General features: G+C 43.5%; 2 protein-coding genes across 3 annotated transcripts in view; one reads left to right on the top strand and one right to left on the bottom strand.

The window, feature by feature from the left end:
* NCBP1 (nuclear cap binding protein subunit 1) overlaps positions 1 to 6,705 on the bottom strand; it is a 29,273-nt gene extending 22,568 nt beyond the window's left edge. Inside the window, exons 1-8 of the mRNA XM_058826889.1 lie at positions 6,530 to 6,705; positions 6,321 to 6,406; positions 5,499 to 5,599; positions 4,264 to 4,420; positions 3,273 to 3,380; positions 2,660 to 2,781; positions 2,104 to 2,173; positions 816 to 1,031 (exon numbers count right to left, since the gene is read on the bottom strand). Of these exons, the coding sequence (XP_058682872.1) occupies positions 816 to 1,031; positions 2,104 to 2,173; positions 2,660 to 2,781; positions 3,273 to 3,380; positions 4,264 to 4,420; positions 5,499 to 5,599; positions 6,321 to 6,406; positions 6,530 to 6,563 (894 nt within the window). The 5' untranslated portion in view covers positions 6,564 to 6,705. The remainder of the gene's footprint in view (positions 1 to 815; positions 1,032 to 2,103; positions 2,174 to 2,659; positions 2,782 to 3,272; positions 3,381 to 4,263; positions 4,421 to 5,498; positions 5,600 to 6,320; positions 6,407 to 6,529) is intronic.
* A 98-nt stretch (positions 6,706 to 6,803) lies between these two features.
* TSTD2 (thiosulfate sulfurtransferase like domain containing 2) lies at positions 6,804 to 21,254 on the top strand. 2 transcript variants are annotated; one of them, XM_058864789.1, is made up of 9 exons: positions 6,804 to 6,935; positions 7,025 to 7,347; positions 8,206 to 8,314; positions 9,937 to 10,062; positions 11,946 to 12,051; positions 13,612 to 13,730; positions 14,346 to 14,504; positions 15,429 to 15,567; positions 16,895 to 20,067. In XM_058864789.1, the coding sequence occupies exons 1-9, from the start codon at positions 6,834 to 6,836 to the stop codon at positions 17,152 to 17,154; spliced, it is 1,443 nt and encodes a 480-aa protein (XP_058720772.1). In that variant the 5' UTR covers positions 6,804 to 6,833; the 3' UTR covers positions 17,155 to 20,067. The 2 variants fall into 2 exon arrangements, with proteins under 2 accessions (XP_058720772.1, XP_058720773.1); XM_058864790.1 differs by lacking the exon at positions 15,429 to 15,567 and having other exon boundaries at positions 19,926 to 21,254.
* The last annotated feature ends 32 nt before the right edge of the window (positions 21,255 to 21,286 follow it).

Raw genomic sequence — 21,286 nt, forward strand, 5'->3', positions numbered from 1 at the left:
GGTCCCACAGCAAGGTTTCTTAGATACAATTACAGGTAGAAAAGCGTAGTCTCAACTGCCCTAAGTGCTTCAGGATTGAAAAGCTGGTATGACACATTTCCACACAAACCTCAGAGTCACTCATATTTAAATCAAAACCAATACTAGGAGTCATTACAAGAGGAGGTAAGAACAAAATCAGAGAACATGATTCTAAGTTCACAGAGCATCTGCTTCTTCCTTTGCTTTGTGGAGTCACTGGGCAGGCTACCACCATGCAGCCTGGGAAAAAACCCACATCGGAGCTAGACTAAAATAAAGCCATAGAGTGAAAAGGTCTTCTTCACTGCAAAAACCAGAGGCCAGTAACCAAAGGTAAAATGCAGCAGACTCATGCAAAGGGAAGTATAAAAGTATTTGGGGAAAGCAGTATATATCATTTTCCTGCATTCCTATTCCACAATATGCACCAACAAATTTTAACAGATGATAAACACTGCAACAAATACCTAGTCTAGAAAAAGACTTGAGCCACCAACTTTCTGGAAGCAAAGTCTAACTCTCTGAATGTAGTTTTACTAGAATTATTAGAAAATTCAGTCAACACTGTCCTCTGAATGACAGCAGCACAGAATTTGACTTGCTAAATTCTGCTCCTCTCAAATTTGCTTTTTACTGTAACTTGGTCACTTAGTCCATTTCTGCAGAAATGCCAGAACAAAACTGCTGCTGGCCTTCCAACCATTCACCAATCTGGGAGAGAGAACATCACATTTTACCCAGTATTGCCCCAGGACTGTGAAATCCACTTACCATCCCCAACAGTAATCACGTACCTCAGGATCATCTGTGTAGTCAAACATCCTAAAAATAACCCTTGGCATCGGGTATACAGAATCCTCAGTGTGAGGTGGGGGTGTGAAGGGAGGCAGATTGTGTTGCAGTGCCTCACAGAGAACGCTGTCAAAAGCCAAGTAGGGCCTCAGGATGTGCCGTTCTTGCCAACGGTCTTTTTTCAATTTCTGAATCTGAGACCAAAGGCAGTCTAAATACTGAAGGAAAAGGTGAGAAACATTAGATCTGCTGAATCTCTGAACCAAAAGGGCAGTTTCCTGAACTATCTGAAATACATTCCATACTACATTAAAAAAAAAAAACACCCCAGAGTTTCTTAAACTGCTGATTCAGTAAACCAACAAATAATTAAAACACTCTAAATGCTAGAACTGTTCCTAAATCTATACAGTTTTGTGTCAGTAAAATTTAACTTCTGGCAATTTTTTAAACACTGACAGGCACCTCAGGAGTCCCAGTGAAACTACAGCAGTGAATAGTCACTACTCTTTGGTGGTATTAAAAGAGTCATAATATCCCAGCATGCTCACAGAGATGGCATTGACACCTGTGCCACTGGCAATAGTCTTGCTTTGTTTAATTATTCCAAGAAGTCTGGAGGCCTGTGGCCTTAAAGAATGCAAGTTTGGAGTAATAACGTTTGCAAGAAACGTATTAAAACAGAAAGGCTTTGCATTTACTAAAATTATGACACTACAAAATATGAACAAAACCAGTAACAGCTTTCATCTGACATGAACAGTCATGTCTGCAAGTACTGTGGGTATCAAACACAGTCAGCTAATCTCTTCTCTACTGAACTAAATAACAAAATTTAGATACTGGACAGCCAAAAAGCTCATGTACACAAACTGATCATAATCGAAAAGGCCATCCCTCCAAACCATGTTTAACAAGATAATTTTTAAGACTGTGACTTAATTAGAACAGTGAATACAATCTAAAAGGACCAAGTTGCAAAATATCCCAGAAAATCAATTTAGATCCCACTTTTCAAAATTTGTCCTGAAAGTCAGGGGAAAGAGAAAACCTCAAGAACATTCAAAAAGGCAAATCCCACCCTAAGCTACTTAACTCAACCTCTAATTTCAGCCCAATACTTGGAAAAGAATTTGCCACACAGAACTTATTGAAATCAATGGCAAACAGCAGACAAATCAAAGCATTCACACTCTAAGAGATGCCTTCTAATTTCATGATGAAAGAACACCTTATTAAAAAACTATTTTCCCCAACTTTCTGAAGGAATGTAGTGTAAAGTCCAATCACCTCTTCTTGTGGATGTGGTTTGTCAGCAGTCCACACTTGCAGCATTGGCACATGAATCTTCTGGCGGCGTCTGTTTAAATAGGAGAGAAAACATGACCTTTAATAGACTAATTTAGGGCAGCAGTTTTGTTTTTGTTGTGAGTGTATGACTATTCATTCTCTTCAGCTGACGAAGTCTACAGTAGATAAAAACCAGGTTTGTGATTACTTAAAATATCTCTATTATAATTTCTTGACAACATTAACTTGAAGCACACCTAGACAGAAAGCAGTGACAATGCAGTGCAGTAATGCAATAATCTATCATGTTCACAGCACACTTACACCTCCAGCTGCTCCAGCATGAGCAGAACAATACCTTAAACATAGCCTAGAACTAGACAAGACCATACAACTCTTCAAACTCAAAAATCTCTCCACCTACTGCATTTTTAGAGCTTTGTTCCCCCCCACAAAATGGTTCATACCTAAAGCTTTAAAGTGAGCAATAATCAACACTATTACTTCACACTAAAATAGATACTAAAGAGAGTGTTTCTAACCAGTTGCAACTTACTTCAGATAGCTTTCTGTCTGAGACAAGAGACGATCCATTTCAGCATCCTTTTTCTCATATAACTCCTTTCCAACCCAAGGCAAAGATGACAGAAATGCAAACATATACCAGTCACATCGCACCTACAGGAAGGTAATATACCAAAACCTGAGTATACAAGTAAGCTCCAGCAGATTTTGTATATACACATATTTTAATTTAAAACATCAGCAAGTTGTTCGGGGGAATGTAATGACCAGCAGTAGCAGATTGGATAGGGAAGGCATGAGAAAAGCGTAATTTTTCACTTGAACTCTGTTAAGCAGACTTAAAAAATGGGATAAATGGCATCACTTTCAAAGTTCTCCCGGATATTGTCAGTATAGCAGAAAAGCTAGGCACTCTGTAATTGCCAGAGTAAGGTAAAATAAATTCAATTCAGCCACTTCACTATAAAAGTATTACTACATACATAATTTCCCAACTGCCACAGGCTCCTTACACTAATGCTCAGGCAACTGTTTATCTATTTAGGCTGCTCTCCCTAAAACCTCCCTGTTCTAAGCATAAGGACAGAACAAACAGTACAGACAAGCTAAAACAGGCCCAGGGAGCCTACAGATCTTTTGCTTACTTGGGGTACGTCCTCCTCCTGTGTCACACTCACAAAGTTCTCAAACATAGCTACCATTGATGGTGCAGCTATTACATGACAATTCACGAGATCGGACAGAAAACGTACCTAAGGAAGAGGAAAACAATGTTGTCTATTAATACTTTTCAAACTGGCTGCACAAGAACAAATAAACCGAAACGGTTAAAACAAACCACAAATAAAAGTATAATACTCATTCAGTACCACAAAGGCTGAAACACTGCCCACTGTACATACTCACCTTCAATGACAAGCATCAAATGTGCTGCCTAAAACACTGCTTGTTACAATGCCCTTAATCCTTCCCACTGCAATAACATCCTAAGGATAATATTCCTAATTAAGGAATGGAGGGAAACACACAAACTAATACTACAGAAGAAAATCTTTGTATCTATTATCTACAGTATCAGATTACTAAAATAACAGAAATCCTAGCAATTAGATTTTATTAGCAAAAGTGTTCTACAGTCGACTGAACATCAGTCTTGACTAGAATCTTAATTTTCACCAGTGGGTTTCAGAAGAAGGTGGGGAACTTGGCAGAGAGCTTCTAAATCAGACACTGCTGAAGTTCTAATACCTTTCAGCAGACAGAACCTAGAAGCAGCAAGAATGGAACAAATGGTTTCAAAGACAGGCAGCACTTCAAACTGACTGTTTGATCTTCACCCCTCATCAGAATGAAACCAGCCATTAAAAATAGCTTTTAAGAACTACAGTGTTCATTCTCTTTTCAATTTTTTTTCCATGATAGCCACAAGATCATCATGTACCTCTGAATATAAGGAAAGCACTTAGGCTTTTTTTTATCTTTTACATTTGAAGAACAAACAGCAACAAGCATCTCTGTTTAATGCAAGTATTTTGCAAATGTAACATGACTCCCCACCCCTGAAGAAAATACTTCTCACATAACACATATTTCCTCTTGGATGTGAAACAAATAGAGAAACAAAACTCCACTTACTAAATGCACAGCTTCATTATACATGTTGACTTTCAAACATTCCTTGAGCTGACGAATCATGGCTTCTACAAATTCCCCGCCAAAATTGTAGTTCCTGGCATTCAGTAGCCCCACCAATGTCGTGTAAACAGTAAGCTTTTCTGGTAGCAGACGTGCGCTGACACAGAAAAGAAATACCGTGTTAGTTGTTTATTCATCATGTGCCAATTGGCGACTGCATAGCATCTTAGAATCTGCTTGTTGTAAGTTAAACTTGCCTCATGAGGAAATGAGAAAACGTGATCTTACAGTTTTATCCCACAGTTAATACCTACAGATAATATTTTTTTGTTTCAACCACAGACCAGTTACCACCTTCCAGGAAAACTATAATTTTGACTTTTCATTTACATCTAATTGCTGAGTATACCAGAAGATTGGACAGACAATATAATTGACAAAATTTATTGCAAGGATACAAGAAGTTTTTTTAAGTTCACAATTTAAAAGTAACGTTACTACACAGCATAAGGAAGGCCAGGTCCTACTGTAAAAAATTAATTTTCCTCTGCCATTTTTGTATGCACATAACTACTTTCAGGAGTGTCTTTCTGCTATGGGGGAAGGAAGCACACTACTTAACTTTTAGTAAAAAAAACTGCACCACACCCTTCCTTTGTATTTGTCTTACCTCCTGCAACAGACCCTGCACAACCCGTCCCTCAACACCACTCAGTGACCCTGACATGGCACCTCTGCTCCACACTTGGTGAGGGAGAGGAAGAACAGTGAGCCTGGTTTCTGCTCCTCACGTTCCCAGTTCCTCTCCTCTAGCTTACAAAGACATGAGCATATCACTGTAGAAGAGTAGGCTGTGAGAACACATCACAGATAACACACGTAGCTGTTAGCAACCGGTAACTTCGATGGTCTTAAGCATTTCATGGGGAAACAGGATTTTGCCCAGCATTGCTGTGCTCCCACAGCTACTGCAGATCACTTCTGACGTTTCTTCTACCTGCTTTGAGCCTTTATACACATTTCAAGTCAAAGCAATGTAAAGAGGTATTTTCCTTGAATGACATCCAGTATGTAATGAGCTTACTCCTCTACTTCTTCCATTTGTAGCAAGACAAACTCTATGCTATGACAGCAATCAGGAATTAAAGGTATTAATGGCCTTTAAACTACCTTAAAGGCTGAACTTACGCACAAAGAAAGCACATCCCACATTCCCAAACCTCCTCAATACGTACACAGTACAGAGTATTCTCAGTATCTTGCTTTTGTAATTTGGCAGATCAGCTTCTAAAACACCAGCTAGGCCCTCCAAGTTGCTCTCCAAAGATGAATTACTCTAAAATGAAAATAAAAAAAAAAAAAAGGTTTCATCATCAACCAGGCAAAATGAACTAGTCCGACTCCCACATATAAGACAATGGAGCTGGACAAGAGCATCCTTCCACGTCCCCTCATTTTTCAGGGCAACAACTCCGGTTCCCTCAGCAGGGAACATCTGCTCTCGCTTGCCTTAGTGGAGCAGCTACTCTTCAGAAAAGCTGCACTCGACCGCCAAGCTCGCCGCTAGGAACCTCAGCGCTCCCCAGGGATGCAAGATGTGACACCACCTCAGGAGCATCCTGGCAGCGCGGCCGAGCATTGATTAACGACACAGCACCAAGCAAAACACCTTGTTTTTCGAAGCATCGTCATCTTTTGTTCTGCCACCCCCTCCTCCATCAGCCCCATTGTCGGGACTCGAAACTCGTGCCGCAGGCAGACCAGTTAATTTTTTCACATCCTCCGCAGCCTAGAATCAGCAACACCCTCTTTAGATACAATGGTAACAATTCTCTGGCCGTTTATCGCCGCCCGGGAACCGCCGCGCTCCCATTCAAGCACCTGCCTGCCACAGCACGTGGATCAGCAAAAAACGGCAACTTCCCATCCATTTCATAAATCAAGTATTTTCTTTGAGGATCGCTACTACAGACGAGGCGCCCCCGCACCACGCACGGGAAGGGGAGAGGGCGGAGGGAAACAAGGCTTTAACTCTCCCGAGCCGCCGGGCCGCCTACCTTCTCTCCCACCCTGCAGATGAGCGACTCCAGCCTCTCCTCGATCTCCGATGGCTCGGACGTCCTCCGCCTCTTGTGGGGCTGCCCTGCTCCGACAACACACCGAGCACAGCGTTACCGACGCCGCAGAAGCCCTGCCGCTCCTCCATCCCTCCCGCCCAACCCGCCCTCCCTGCCGGGCCACCTCCGTGGGGGGACGCGGGGCTCACCATCGCTGTCATCGCTGTGCCGCCGCCGCGACATGGCGGGGAGCGGCAGGGAGGAGCGGCGAGGAGGAGCAGCCGGGAGGAGCGGTGAGGAGCGCTGTGGACCTCCGGGGAGCGCCGGGCCGAGACACCTCGCGCGGGCCGAACAAGCGCGCTGCTTCCCCGCCCGCCGCCGCGCTGCTTCCGGGGCGGGCCCGGCGCCTCGCGCCCGCTTCCCTGCGGAGCCCGAGCACTTCCGGGGCAGGGAGGAGGGGGCGGCAGGGGGGGAGGGGGCGGCGAGCGGGCGCTTCCCGGCGCAGAGGCGGAGATGGTGCCGGGCGAGGCGGCGCCGCCCGAGCCGGGCTCGCCGCGGGGCAGCGCCGAGGGGGCCGCGGCGGGCAGGAAGCAGCGCGCGGCCGCCCGCAGGAAGGTGGGTCGGGGCCGGGCACGGGGCCGCGCCGGGCCTGGGCCGGGCAGCGCGGTAACCTCGGTAACGCGGACGCTTGCGGTGCGTTCCAGGCCTTTTCCCTGTTCGTCAAAGGCAAGGAGGTGCCGGCCGCGTCGCGGTGTCCCGGCGGCGGAGAGGGCGTGCGGTGGCGGTGCTGCCGGCAGGCGTTCGAGGAGCTGCCCGGCATCCACAGGCACGTGGCTCTGCACCACTCCGGGGACGTGGGGCGGCAGGCCGGGCTCGGTGTCGGGCCGGCGGAGGCCGCAGGCTGCCCCGCGGGCGGCCCGGCCCCGGCGGACAGCGCGGCCCGGCCGAGCGGGCACTCGTGCAGCAGCGCGGAGATCTCCTGGGCGCTCCCCGACACAAGCCACGTCAGCCACGACGATCTGACAAGGTAAGAGAGCTCCTCGCCGCTCTGAAGGCCCAGGAGTGGGGTCGACTTGACATGATTATCTACCAGTAATACTTCCTATGAGATTCAGCCAAGCGACTCGTCTGAGGTACAGGAAAAGTCTTCCCCAATATTCCTCTAAATCTTCGGATTCTTTGGGTATCCATTATATAAAGAGTTAGATCCAATGCAGTTTTTAATGGATTGAACTATCCGAGCTCTAGCATCCTGCGCCATTAAAGCAGGCCCATATGGGTGTTGCTTGACAGCTTGGATCTGTAAGAAAGGACCACAGCAGAAAAGACCAGAACAGCAGGATATACTCTGCGCAGGTTCCTTTCTGCTGCTCGTTTAGGTTCCTGAAGGGCTCACATAGTTATGAAGAAGGTCCACAAAAATGTTTTCACTATGACATTGTGTGGCTTGCGCCACACAGAATGTGGGAACACGCAATTTCACAAAACATTTTGGCTTTTTAAATTTAGATAGCTCAAATGCTCGAGTTTTTAAGTGCCATTTTGGCAAAGTGAGCATTTAATGGCATGCTTATGTGAACAAAAGTCAGCAATTCTTGTGTTCTGTGTGTGAGGAGAGCATATGGTAGGCCTCTGGCAGCGAGAGTAGAGAGGAGTTCATTTTGTAACCTGAGTGGGAACTTTTTTTAGCTAACATTCCTTCTGTTTGAAATAAGTCAAACCCAGCAGTGCTAATCCCTCCAAAGTTTGTTTGAGTGTTTTTTTTTCTCTACACATCTGCCAGAGGAAAACTGTCTGCTTTTTGAATGGTTACTGCAAATAATATAATTTTGTTCTTTCTTAACATTCTTTTTCTATTTGCTTACCTTTGCCATGTTGTGGGCAGCCAGGTGGGAGAAGTACTCCTCTATTACTGTTACTGTGAGGTGAGGGATCCAGAGAAGCTCTGTGCTTGGCAAAAGGCTTTGTGTCAGCATCTACATCTCACTGGCAAGGTAAGCCATGAAGCAATGGTTCTATTCTTAAGGAAGAAGCCCCACATTTTTACTCAGTGCATGCTGATAGGCTACGTGGAGAACTAGGTGTGTTTTGCACCAGGAAGTGCTAGTTTATTATGATCCCATTAAGAGAGGCACTCAGACTCGGTAAGGTATCTTTCTAGAATTCTCTTCAAGAGGTATCACAAAAAAAAAAATAAAAAAAAATACAGATAATCTTATATCCCTTTTGGTGCAGGGAGCCCTGGGTTATGTGGCATTGAGTGAGCCTCACAGACCACACTGTGCAGACTCTGTCCTTGGAAGGGTTGCTCCATTTCCATCACTGTTACACATGGAAACAGGAAAATGAGTATTTTTATAACTCCTGCTGTCAATCAGAAAGGATATTCACATGAGAAATTCAAGATGCGCTTTTAGATAAATGCATGGAGATGAAAGTGTCTTAATCACTGGTGTCAGCAGGGAGCCGCATGCAGGTGTCTCAGCATTAGCAGGCTGGGTTTATCCTGTGGCTAAAGGGCACGTGCAGCACGAGGCAGCCCAAGGGCCAAGCTGGACGGATAGCATGGGTCTGGGCCTGCTCCCCTCACTGGTCACCTGTATCCTCCCTCCTCAGTGCACAGTGGGCTCCCAGTCAGAGTGGCTGCACCAAGCTGTAAACCATACTGTCGGGAATTAGGCAAGAACATTTTAGACCATATCATGTCGTAGCAGTTCTCATTCCTGCACGGTCTGTTCTCTTCATTCCTAGCACGCTAGACCAAGGACGTGAGTTGCTTGTGTAGCTGTCCTCTTGAGGCTGTGAGAGAAGATGAATTTTAGCCTCACAAAGCTGATGTTCCTAGGCTGTCTTTCAGGAGAAGGAGGGGGCAATGTGGAGCAGGAGGCTCTTTTTCTCTGTGACTTGCCTTCCTAAATAGCTTCTTGCTCTCTGCCAGTGGTACATCAGCACAGGTCCAGGGCTGAAATGTCATGGATTAATTTATTTTTCTGCTCAGCTGTCTTGCCTGATAGTTGGTGTTTTGTTCGAGTTTTTTTCCTTTTTTTTTGTCTCATCTCCAGCATTTATCTTTCCCAATCAGTTGTTTTTTTCCTTGCTTCTTACATTCAATCTTTCCCCCTCTGCCCCACCCCCACTTCGGAGCTTTTGTTCATTTGTCAGTGCTGGAGATAAAATGACTCATCCCAAAATTTAATATTAGATACAATGTTATGCATATTCACATTTTCTTTTTTAGCTGTGTGAGTCATGGGGCACAAGCCTATTGTTCTTTCTGAAGCAACTTCCAGTGGGAATTCTGATGCTGACTGCAGGATTTGCAGACAGCAATTTTGCTGTTTATACAGTGTTTCTCTGTTTATTGAATGGACTCTTCTGGTTGTCCTGATGTGATTCTTTTTAAATGGCTCAGAAGTGATTGCTAGATTGTTGAGGGGTTTTTTTTCTTGTTTATTGTCTTTATGTTCAACTTCAGTCTAACAATATTCTCCTTCCTTATTCAGTATTCTCTTTTTCTGAATGCCCTTTGTCACCCAGTCGTATTTTGCTGATTCTACTGTAATCTTTGTGTTGCTGTAACTAAGGCTCAGCCCCAGATTCTCCTCTTGCCTTCTAGGTACGAGTTGCTTCAGAAGGGATTAATGGGACAGTTGGTGGAAGCAAAGTAGCTACCAGTCTCTACATTAAAGTTATGCTTTCCCAGCCGCTGTTCAAAAATATTTTGTGTCAAGAGGATTTCAAGGTATGAAAAAATAATTTTTACATAGACATCATTAATGGGAGTAATTCAGTTTTCAAGAAGTAAGTGCTTTCCTTCTTGACAGTATTACTTCTGCTGTAGCAGTTCCACTCCCCCACCACTTACCTAAGTTGGTGGATCTTAACCCTACCAAAAATCTTTGCTGGTTTTTACCAGAATTAGGAGTTTCCATGGGCAGTGATAGCAGCTGCTACAAGCTTTGGCAGCTACGGGTGCAGCCGCAAAGCCCCCCAGGACAGGTGAGTGACGGAGTGTGCTTAAGCCCCACCATTCTGCTGCAAGCATTTACTCCAGACTGAGCAGGCATCACAACGTACACTTAGCCCAGCAAAGTGTTTGCAGTCGGTCCTCTTGACCCTGATTTGAGATCCTTGACTAGAAGCAGTACTATTGGTTTAGGTTCATGCAAGCTTTGGTGTCCATATAGGTGCACTGTCAGTTCCATGGATTGGGTATTTTCTAGAGAAAACACACAGGGACTGTTGAGAGGTTTCTTCCTACTTGACTTGGTGCCTAGCTGGAGCATATGTAGTGATTGCTGTCCTCACGTGGTGAGGGCAGCGCTGGTTGGTGCATTGTATGGAATTCTGGTAGGCTTTGGCTGCCAACCACTGTAGGTTCTGGTTTCTCTGCAAGGCAGGAAAGCTGCTGCTTAAACAGCAGCTCTTCTCCACACAGTTTTATTTGAAGTGAGTGCTATTATTTTTTCATAAGCAACTAGATCAAAGGAGTTGGTGAAACTTGCGAAACTCAAATTCCATGCTGAGCTGCAGTGATGATTCAGTCTTAGCTTTATAAGTGTCTGTTATGCTTGGCTGAATTTCAAGAGGAGTTGTGTTAGAGTCATATGTAGATGCAAAAACAGAACAGGGATGGAATTTTACCCTGACCTTGGCAAAACCTTCAACCTTGAATGATCTCTCTGCACATCAGTGTTCGTGCATTAGTGGACTATGGTGTTTGATGTCTCACCTCCTCCTAAATGTTCTATACCCAGGTGAGTGAGGCTTTCAGGTTGCTGTGCCATGAAGACATGGGCTAGGGGAGTGAGAACCATGCTTGGGGCTTTGGATATACCCAGTGGCCACTACAGTTCCTGCAGACTGATTTCCATAATAGTTGGAACAGTGCTGCACAGCACTGTACTTCTCTTTGTGCATTTATATACTTAATGGTGCCTAAGCCATCTTTGAGGCTCAGCCCTGCAGAAATTCTCACTGCCTGTAGCCTGCAGTGGGGGTGCCTACCACAAAAGGGCTTACCAGGACTTCTGAAGGGGAGATCCCATACTTGAGTTTGGTGTTAAGGAAAGGTGCCAGCCTCCACTGTTAACAAATCTTATGCCTGGCTAACCTCCCCTACGTCTCCTTCACACGCATGGACACTGCAGTTCCCATCACACACATCATGATTGGAGGCACAGCTGTGCTTGTGTCCGGTGGCAGAGGGATGACGAGAACTGCAGGGCCTGGATGTGGCAACATGATCCATTACTGGAGGATGTTATTTAATATTATATTATTTGTATTGTTTAGTATTAGTAAATAGTCAGGGTCAGAATGCTTTTTCTCAAGATAAGTGCTAGTAACATGTTTCTGACATCCCTGCAACTTCAACCAAATGCTGTCTGTCTCACCTGCAGAGTTGTCATTGGGCCTAAGACATCTGTCTTTGAGGTTGTGTTAGGGGTCTGCTGCCTAAACTTCAGGATTTAGAGTGTGGATTTCAGCAGGAAAGACATTTCTTTCCCTCAGCCACAAAGATATTTTCATATTCTAATGAACTGTAGAATTAAAGTGAGTGGATAATTTTAATTTTGACACCAAGCAAATTTTGGTGAATTGTTCTTGTGTTTGATTTCCTAGAGCAGTGCAGGAGGAGCTCACTGTTTCCCAGACCTTCGAGTTGGAGTATTCAAAGAAATTGTACCTATGGGCATTGATCCAAAGATAGTGTCTTATAAGGAAACTGGTAAGTTTATGTAATGAAAAATAAAGCCTCTCATCCAAGTGAGAGGTGAGTGAAGAGTAAAATACCTTCATCAAAAATACTTCCCTTTGCATAATGGTCAGAACACAGGAGAAACAGATACAGAAATTGATATCTCACTGGTAGTCAAAAGCTACTGGTGCCAAGGATTTGCTGGCCCAGATCTTGGCTAGCCTCAGAAAACTTCAGAATTAACTGTAGGTTTTGTGGGAGAGTTGAGATGACACAAAGCAGTTACTTTGTTCTGGGACAGGGACTGCTGACTTGGCTTCTCTCATTTTGGAGCCAACAGCCATGCTCCTGCCTTTTGCACTAAGCAGATCCAAGTTCTGAATGAGCTCCATCTGACTGCATTTGTTTTGTGCTAACTGTAGCTGCTTAGTGTGGATTACGCCTGATAAGGTGTTCCTGACTGTGGATTTGCTGTAAGGATGCTTACATAGGTGGTAAGCAGTAAGCACAGCAAATAGGAATTAACAGAACAGCTTTGGGCTTTTTTCCCACCAAGAGGTTTTGTTGGTGCCAAACTTCTGCAGCATCTTTTTGTGGATTTAGAAGATGATTATTTTTTGTACCCATTTTTTGGTAGTTTGTGGGATGTATGTTTGGCTATTTCCTTTTTTTACCTTTTTCCTGCTATTTTGCAGCATTTTACAGAGATGGTTCCTATTACTCTGGCAGGTTGCTTATAGGGATGTTTTTTAAAAAGGTAAAGAATTTTGCTGGTAGAGCTTTTTAGTTTTTCAGTAGATTAAGAGTCCTAAGCCCTTGAAGTTGACAAAATTTATGTAAATTGAGTTGTACTGGAAGTAGTACATGTTTATAGAAATTTTCCATTGTAATCAAGAAGAGCTTAATTTAAAAAATTTGGTTTCTGTACCTCCAAATGTAATGGCAGATGAGCAAAGAGAAGTGGAACATGTCACTCCCTCTTCTATAGCTCTGAGAATAGCTAGGGGAATGCAAGAAAAGATTACAGAGATAAGTACCTGTCTGCTGCCTCTTCCTTCGTATGGAAGAGTGTTGTTTTCTTTCATTTGCCAGTAGGAAGCCAAACATGGATAAACTTAGCTGATTGAGTTGGGATGAAAAATCTGTGAACAATCACAGAAAAGTTTTGTTTGGAAGTCTGAGGAGAATCTGAATCAGTGATCTCATACTTGACATTGTTTCATAGTTCTGCTTCTCACTTCTCTTCCCCCTCCCTCTTTTTTTTCCTTTTTTTCCTTTTTTTTTCCTTTTTTTTCCTTTTTTTTCCCTTTTTTTTCCTTTTTTTTCCTTTTTTTTCCTTTTTTTCCTTTTTTTTCCTTTTTTTTCCTTTTTTTCCTTTTTTTCCTTTTTTTTCCTTTTTTTCCTTTTTTTCCCTTTTTTTTCCTTTTTTTTCCTTTTTTTTCCTTTTTTTTCCTTTTTTTTCCTTTTTTTCCTTTTTTTTCCTTTTTTTTCCTTTTTTTTTCCTTTTTTTTCCTTTTTTTTCCTTTTTTTTCCCTTTTTTTTTCCTTTTGTTTTCTTTTTTTTTCATTTTCTGTTTTTGTTTTGTTAAAGGAATCCATTTATCCCCTCAGGAATTTCATAGAGAAGTAGAACAGTATTTGTCTCAGGCCACTCAAGGACAAAGCGATACCATCTTGCTGGACTGTAGGAACTTCTATGAAAGTAAAATAGTAAGTGCTGTTTGCCTTTCTTTACAGGTGCTGGGATGAAGTATTTACGATTGTGAGGGTGTAACCTTACTGTTAGAAGAGATTACATTCTCCAGATTGGCTGTAACGTGTGCGAAGTGCAGTTTAGTAATGAGTATTAGACACAAGCAGTAGAGGACCTGCCCAGCAATTCAGGATGGAGCCTGCTGGCCAAGTGCTTACACAGCATGGGGCAGGAGGAAAGAAGTAGTCCATACAACAAAAGCATGAATGTTTGAAGTAGTGTGATTTGTAGGGATGTTTTTCAACATTTTTTGTCTTGTCCCATCTGTCAGAAAGAAAGGGGCAATCTGCTGTCACAACCACCACCCTTCATGCACTGTTGTGGTTTGTCCTCTCTCTGACAGCTCTGCTTAGCTCTCTCTTCTTTGTTTCAATGAGGAGACTTGCTGTGTCCAGAACCCTCCTACAGATTTTAAAATACATTCTAATGCATAAATGCAGCTGAGGAGCTGCCTAAAACAGCTGCAGTGAGCTGAATATTCCAGCCCAAAGGTTTGTTACTTCCTCTAGTTTGAGGCACAGATCTTACCAGTAACAGTGCTTGTAAACAATTGCATGGCCATCTAATTGCAGGGACATTTCCAGGGCTGTCTGGCTCCAGATATCAGGAAGTTCAGCTATTTTCCAAGCTATGTAGATGAAAACCTGGAGCTTTTTAAAGATAAGCGTGTACTGATGTACTGCACAGGAGGGATTCGTTGTGAAAGAGGCTCTGCTTACCTCAGGAGCAAGGTAAGATGTCATTCTGAGGGCACAAGTGTCGGGGAGTTGCGGCTGCTTTAAGGGCACCTGTCTTTTGTCTTGCTGCTGAATTCTAACTGTGCACAAACTGCAGAATACACAGGTGGGGAGACAAATGCCTCTGACATGTGCTTGTCTCATGCTGTCTGTCAAGAACCTGGATAGTTCAGTGTGGCTGAGTATGACCTGCATGGACTAGTGTCACAGCAGTAAAAATAATTACATAACCCATTTCCTGAGAAGAGGTATTTGTAGGACTGTTTTAGGAGGGCTTGAAAATACTCTGCAGTGTTTCCACAGACTGTCCAGGTTATGCTCTGTGGTCATTACTGCACAGCTTGAGCATCTCGAAGTGGTGACAATTAGTCAGTCAGTGCTTTTGCTAGTGTTGCAGAACTAAATCCAGTGCAGTGCATTGTTCTAATTGTGTTCTAAAATTTTCATCCCACTCTTCTCCTGGATCCTTCTCTCAAGGATTAAGGGAGCAGAACACAAAGGTTCTCCAAAGATTTAAGCCTTGGGGTTCTTTTTTCTGCTGCATCAATGTGAACCCTGCAAAATTCTGCTTCTACTAACTGTTAACTAGATAAAAACTGAACAAGTTCATGGAGGTTCAAAAGCAGTTGATCTGTGATGCAGCAAACCTTCCTCAGGTGAGGAGGTTACTACTTTCTTCTGAGTGTAACATTGAATGAAGATTTGGGTTTGTGCCAACAATCCAGCATTGTGGAGCTGCGCAGTACTCCCTGGTGGCACTGTCTAGAGCTGTGGCTGCACATGGTGCCATCTGATGGTCACTGAGAGGCTGCTGCTTTTCACTGACCCCTGGCACTTAACAGCATTTGCTTTGGGAACTCTGGCACACCACCACTGCTGTGGTCTCCTTCAGCTTTTCTGCTAATATGCTTTAAACAGGCAGTGTGCAGAGAGGTTTACCAGCTAAAAGGTGGAATTCACAAGTACCTAGAAGAGTTTCCAGATGGATTCTACAGGGGGAAGCTGTTTGTATTTGATGATCGTTACGCCATTTGTTCCAATGAAGATATCATCTCAGGTAGGACTAGATAATGTAAGTGCAGAAGGCTGGGAAGCTATTGCAGTCATTTCCAGAGGTGTGCAGGATAGGGACAGCCAAACTGGCCTGTGTAGTTCTTCCTCATACTTGGTTTGATCTCATAGTCACTTCTCGTGATGACTATCAACACTATGGCTTTAAGGTGTAAAACAGAAATGAGAGGAAAGGGGGTCACTAACAAGAATTCACTAAAACTGGAGCACTAGAATGAAGTATCCCCTGCAGAACAGCTCTGTTATGAGCCATCTGCACCTATGGAGACTTAGGTCCAGCACTACAGCTGTCATTACCTGCTTGTTGCCCACAGTGCTGTTCAGACTCTGGTTGGCCAAGTGACCAAAGTCTTAAATATTTCTCCTGCTGCCAGCAGTCCTCTGCTCCAGCAGTCTCACAGAATATCAACAAAGACTTCCAGATATTGGGAGAGTAGCGGCACTATGCTCTACAGCACTCTGTTATTTTAATGCATAAGAAATTCTATATCCAATGGCATTTCAGTGGCCTCTAGCAGAAGTTGTTAAGAACATTGCCTGATCTTCTGACTCGGATTGCTCTTCAATTACTGCAAATTAAGTAATATCTGACTGTTGCCAGATATATAGTTGCCAGATACAAATATCTAGAATTTGGCACTAGCCCTTCTTTTAAGGGAGCAGTGCTGTTTTTGCTCTGAGTTGGTAACCTTTCAAGCATAACCTCCCATTCCTCCTCTGCAATGACTCTATACGTCTTGAAGGGGCATGACTTGGTGTGGAAACAGAACACATTCTGGTTGCATCACAGCCACCCCTACAGAAGTTTCAAGGGGAAGTGCTGCGGTATGCACCTTCTTGGTACAGCTAAAACTGGGCTGTAGCTTTCAGTTAAATAGTTAAAACCTGTGATGTTCTGGAAGGACTCTACCAGGACTGCAAATGGCATCCTGCCTGCAAAAGCCATTGTTTGTAGATGGAAGGAAGTTCCATGGCACCCCCTTCCCCAGCAGGTGACATTCCTGCATACTGGCTTAGTTGCCACCTGCATGTCTTTCTTCTTCTCTTGGCAGTAAGAATCTCTAAATCTGTCTATTCAGAGCTAGAGAAAGCACCAGTGAGCACTCTCCCCTTTTCCAGAGGGAAAACTGTCAAAAAAGATGTTTTAAAATGAACTAGATTCTACAAGATCAAGCTAAACAGGAATTAAAAACCTGCAAGACAATAGCCACTTAAATGAGAGCTGGCAGCCCCCTGGTGCCTTGGCAAGCCCTCTGCAAGGGAACAGCAAGAGCAGTATGGGTGTTAACTTTTTCTTCTCCTCCTCCCTCCAGCATGCAGATACTGTGGGGTGCTGTGGGACCAATATAAACTTTGTTCCAGTCAGCACTGCCGGCAGCTTGTCCTGACATGTCCAAGTTGTTCCAACAAAGGTCTTACAGCTTGCTGTCCTGTTTGTCAAGAGAAGGAGCTCAAGGTGACTTCAAGGGCTTCAGGACAGACACTTAAGGAGGAATGTGATTGCACAAGGAGACGACCAAGGGTACCAATTGAACATGTCTCACCGAGGATGCTGGGCACAGGAAAAGATTAAGCTGTTTCATTGGTTAATCTGGTATGTGCTCATGTGAAGGGCTTCTGTAACCAGATTCTATCTGTTAATCAGTTAGGTTTGGAAATTATGAAAATATGTTGGCTTGGAAAGTCTTGTTCATATGCTGCCTTTAAACATAGAATATGCCCTGAAAACCATCCATTACTTGCCTGTAAATTACCAGAGTGCCCAATCCATCACCAGCACTACAGGATTCCTCTCTCTGGGTACAGTCTTGTAGTGCGGCCTTTACCATGGGGATTTTGGAGCAGAGTATCTGCAATGTGACAGAGCTGCTCACAGTTCAAAAGAAACTGAAGGAAATCAAGAGCAATTCAGTTTTTTCTTCCTGCATGGAGATCAACCTGTCTGACCTCTCCAAGGATCGTGCATCTGCTTCAATAGCTTGTAGTGAGGTGTGCAAACAGATTACCAATTTGGTGTGGGTATGTGACCAGATTAGATGCTGAAGATATATTCCACATGCACACCATCGACCTGCATCTCTTGCTTTATACTAGTGAGAAGCAAGGCAAAATTACCTGAAATTACTGACTTAACTCTCCTGTAGAACTGGCTGAAGGCAGCATAAGGAGCTGGAGCAAAGGCCCAGAGATACTGTTTGCCCAGCCATACTTGTGTGACCTGTAGGATGAACAGCAAACACAATCTTCTTTGCAGTGCTCAGTCTCCCTGGGAACTGTTTTTTCCCCTTAACTTGTCAATGTATGAAATATGCAGGGCTCAGCTCTGCTTGCACTAAAAAAACCTGACAGCTTGAAGCACGTTGAAACAAGCACACAAAGAGGGGAGCACAGAGACTGCCAAAATACCAGCATCATGGCACTGGAAGTGATGCATGTGTGCATAAATGTCAGCAAGAGCTATGAGAAGACTGCAAGATCCTTTATCCAAGTTAAATAATTCAAGTTTTGGGGAGCATTTTTGCTTTTTAAACAAGTTTTTTAAAAGCTGCAAGATGTTTATGCAATTTCCAGCACTTGTTAGTGGAGAAATTGTCTTTGAAGGGACCTACAGCAGATGAGCTTAAAATACTGCCTCACGTGCTGTATTGTGTGCCTGATGCTGTAGAATGTACAAAAAGGATTTATTAATAGTGTGGAAGATGTGTCTTGACCGAAAAATGTCTTTGAAATTCCCTGTCATTCTGGGAACTATACAGTAAGTCATTAGGAGATAAAAATCACTAGGTTTGGAGTTTTTTTTACTGGCAAATGCTTTTAAAAGCAAGAAAAGAATTTCTTAGGTTTCTGCAGTTGCTTAATGACAGGGCTAAGTTATTTTCAGATAGATTGTACCTTTCTCCCATGGTGCTATTAATTCAGCAAGGCTTGACTTGCAACTTAAATACATGGGCATTGGTTCCATTAAAGCCATGACAAACATTTCTTCTTGCTTCCAGTATTGCTACCATGAAATGAGTGGTTCACCAGCTGTCCTCATGACAATTCCATTAATGAGGCAAAACCCTGGATCTTAGGAATATTTCCATTGAGAATCTTTCTAGGGTAGTATTTAACCCATTCTAGAGAAGAAATCAGAAAATTCCCATTGATAGACACCTTCATCAGAAGTCTGAGCAGTGCCAATGTCTCCCGGTTTCCTGGTCCCTGCTGGCTGGTTAACCTCCGTGGTTTTGAGGACTGGAGTATTTGTGAAGAAACATGTAAGCTCTACTTGTGGGTCTGGTCTAAAGCACTGATGGGGAGTGCCCCATGATCTTCCTGTGTTAGGCTAAAAAGAACACAGTTTTGTAATTCAGTCTATCAGCAGGTCTGGAATACTGTAATCAATTTGTAATGCTGTTTCTGTACTTACCAGTACAGGATGGCAACAACTATATTTTATATGTAAATTTTTGAAACATCTATGATAAATAACCTTTAGTGCTTCCATTATAATTTTTTAAGTACTGCACAAATACACTTCACATGTTGTGTTGGAGGTGCTTAATTCTGCAGAGATAAACACTGAAACCTAGCTAGTCTGCCACACGGTAGACCTGGCTATAGGGTACAATTCTCCTGAGAGCTCCTCGCAGCTGGAGATTCTACCTCAAAGGCAGAGGGGAGCCATGAGGCCTCTTCTGGTCCTTGCTGCACTAAGGCAGGGAGGAGAAGGATTTGAGATGTACAGATGGAGTCCCATAAAGCCATGTTCTCTCTGCTGCAGAGAACAGAGAAGGGGATAAGATAACCTTCTTGGCCTGCTTCTTGCAAGTTAACCCATAAGGGGCTCTCTGTCCTGTTTTCTCGGTTAGTACTGTCAGATAAATGCAAATCAGGACTTGCTATGTGGAAAGCAATGTGGCAGCGTCCAGGTGTCTTGGTGGTAAAGCCTGAGAGAAGGCCCATCAGCTCCAGGAGAGGGAAGAGTTTTCAGAGGGTTAGACTGTGACTGCCAGATGCTGCAGTCACCACACGGCTTTTCCTCCCTTTTCCTGGGGAGCTGCTGGGCCAAACAGGGATACATTTGCTCCTAAGTATCACCATTTTGTAGCTCCATTGCTGCACAGCTTAAAGCATTTCACCATCCTGCCTGCTGCCTCAGCACTGTCTGACTCTGCTTCACCACCCTCAGCTGTCAGATGCATCCTACAGCAAAACAGCTCTGTGAGGATCAGCCAAGGAACCTGGAATGATCCTGACAGTTTAATATACCTTTGGGCTGCAAGGTTAATGTGGATGCTGCTACAGTGAGACACAGGACAGAGGGTTTTTTTGTTTTGTTTTTGTTTTTGTTTTGCTAAGGGCTGTAGTAGTATCCATTGTAGTGCTCCTTGGTCTGCAGATGCATCTCCTTGCCTGTCTGTGCTCCTTAGTACCACCAGGATTTTCCAGGATAAGATTCATTTACGTTCTGAAACCAAGGGAAGGGATGAGCCTGTGTCGTGCAAATGAGTCGATGGCTCAGATTAAAGTGTGTGGCTCGGATTTGATGATTGAGTTGGTAATTTCAAAGTCTTCACAGTGCACATAGAAGGAAGTACTTTTTAAGTCTGCTGGTTTTTTTCATTTTAATATGTTTTCAAGTATTTTTCTTCCACATTTATTTTCTGATACAGAACTTGCACAGTGGAGGGAAGCTATAGTGAAGTATTTTATATGACAACGCAGGCACATTTATTAAGATTTGAAGAGCAACAAGTGTGTTTCCCACATTGCTGAATGGTGTTTCTCTGCTTCACTGATCATAGCTAAATCATCAGTGGTGTTTGTGTACAAGCTCTGAAGAAATCTCTGGGACTTTTGCCAGAATGTATGTCAAAGGCTGAAAAACTTCACTATTTAACAGACATTTAAAGGCAGATTTCTAGCAAGAGAGAACATAGTCTAGGATGTGTCATCTGCCCAAGATTAAAGTTTCAGTACAGCAATGCTTATTCCATGGAGACTTCTTACTGAGCAGGATCCCACCCACATTAGCAGTGGGAGTTTGGAGGTGCTGGGTCCAGTCCACTGCAGGTCTGGGAGATACACAAGTCTGTGGGGAATTCCTCCCAGGCTTGATGATGAGTGTACACTGACAAAATGCTTTGAGATCGTACGTAGTGTAAGTTCAGATTTGGGGTATATTTCACTTCACAGCTTTTTTTAGGGCACGACATTTATTCTTGCATTTATGTGGACATAAGGGACAGCAGAAAAATAAATAATTCCTAGCAGAACAAAATTTAATTAATGGACATGGTCATTTAGGAAAAACAGGAAAGGGAGAGAATTTGACCTGTCTCCAGTTAATATCTGGACAAATGCTTTTAACATATGGAAACTGAAAGGAGTGGGGAGTAGAAGAGAAGGTTCTCATTTGCCGATTAGTTTGGCCATCTCTGGGGGTTAGGGTTTGCATCACACCTATAAGAATGACTGTTTTCTTCACACATGCATGGGATTGAAGGATGTTCACCCATCTAAACCACTTGATTTTTGAGGCTTTGTTTTATATTCGGTGGCCTTAAGTTCCATTTAATCAGGGGGTGGAGATCAGTTTTTTTTGTAAGGAACACTAGGATGCATTTGAAACAGCATCTCCAATTAAATGATTTCAGCAAATGTTGGTAAAAAAATTGTAACTTGCAATTCTTGAAATTAGCCATGTTTCCAGATGTTAG

The sequence above is a fragment of the Poecile atricapillus genome, chromosome Z, assembly GCF_030490865.1.
Source record: "Poecile atricapillus isolate bPoeAtr1 chromosome Z, bPoeAtr1.hap1, whole genome shotgun sequence".
NCBI classification, from domain to species: domain Eukaryota; kingdom Metazoa; phylum Chordata; class Aves; order Passeriformes; family Paridae; genus Poecile; species Poecile atricapillus.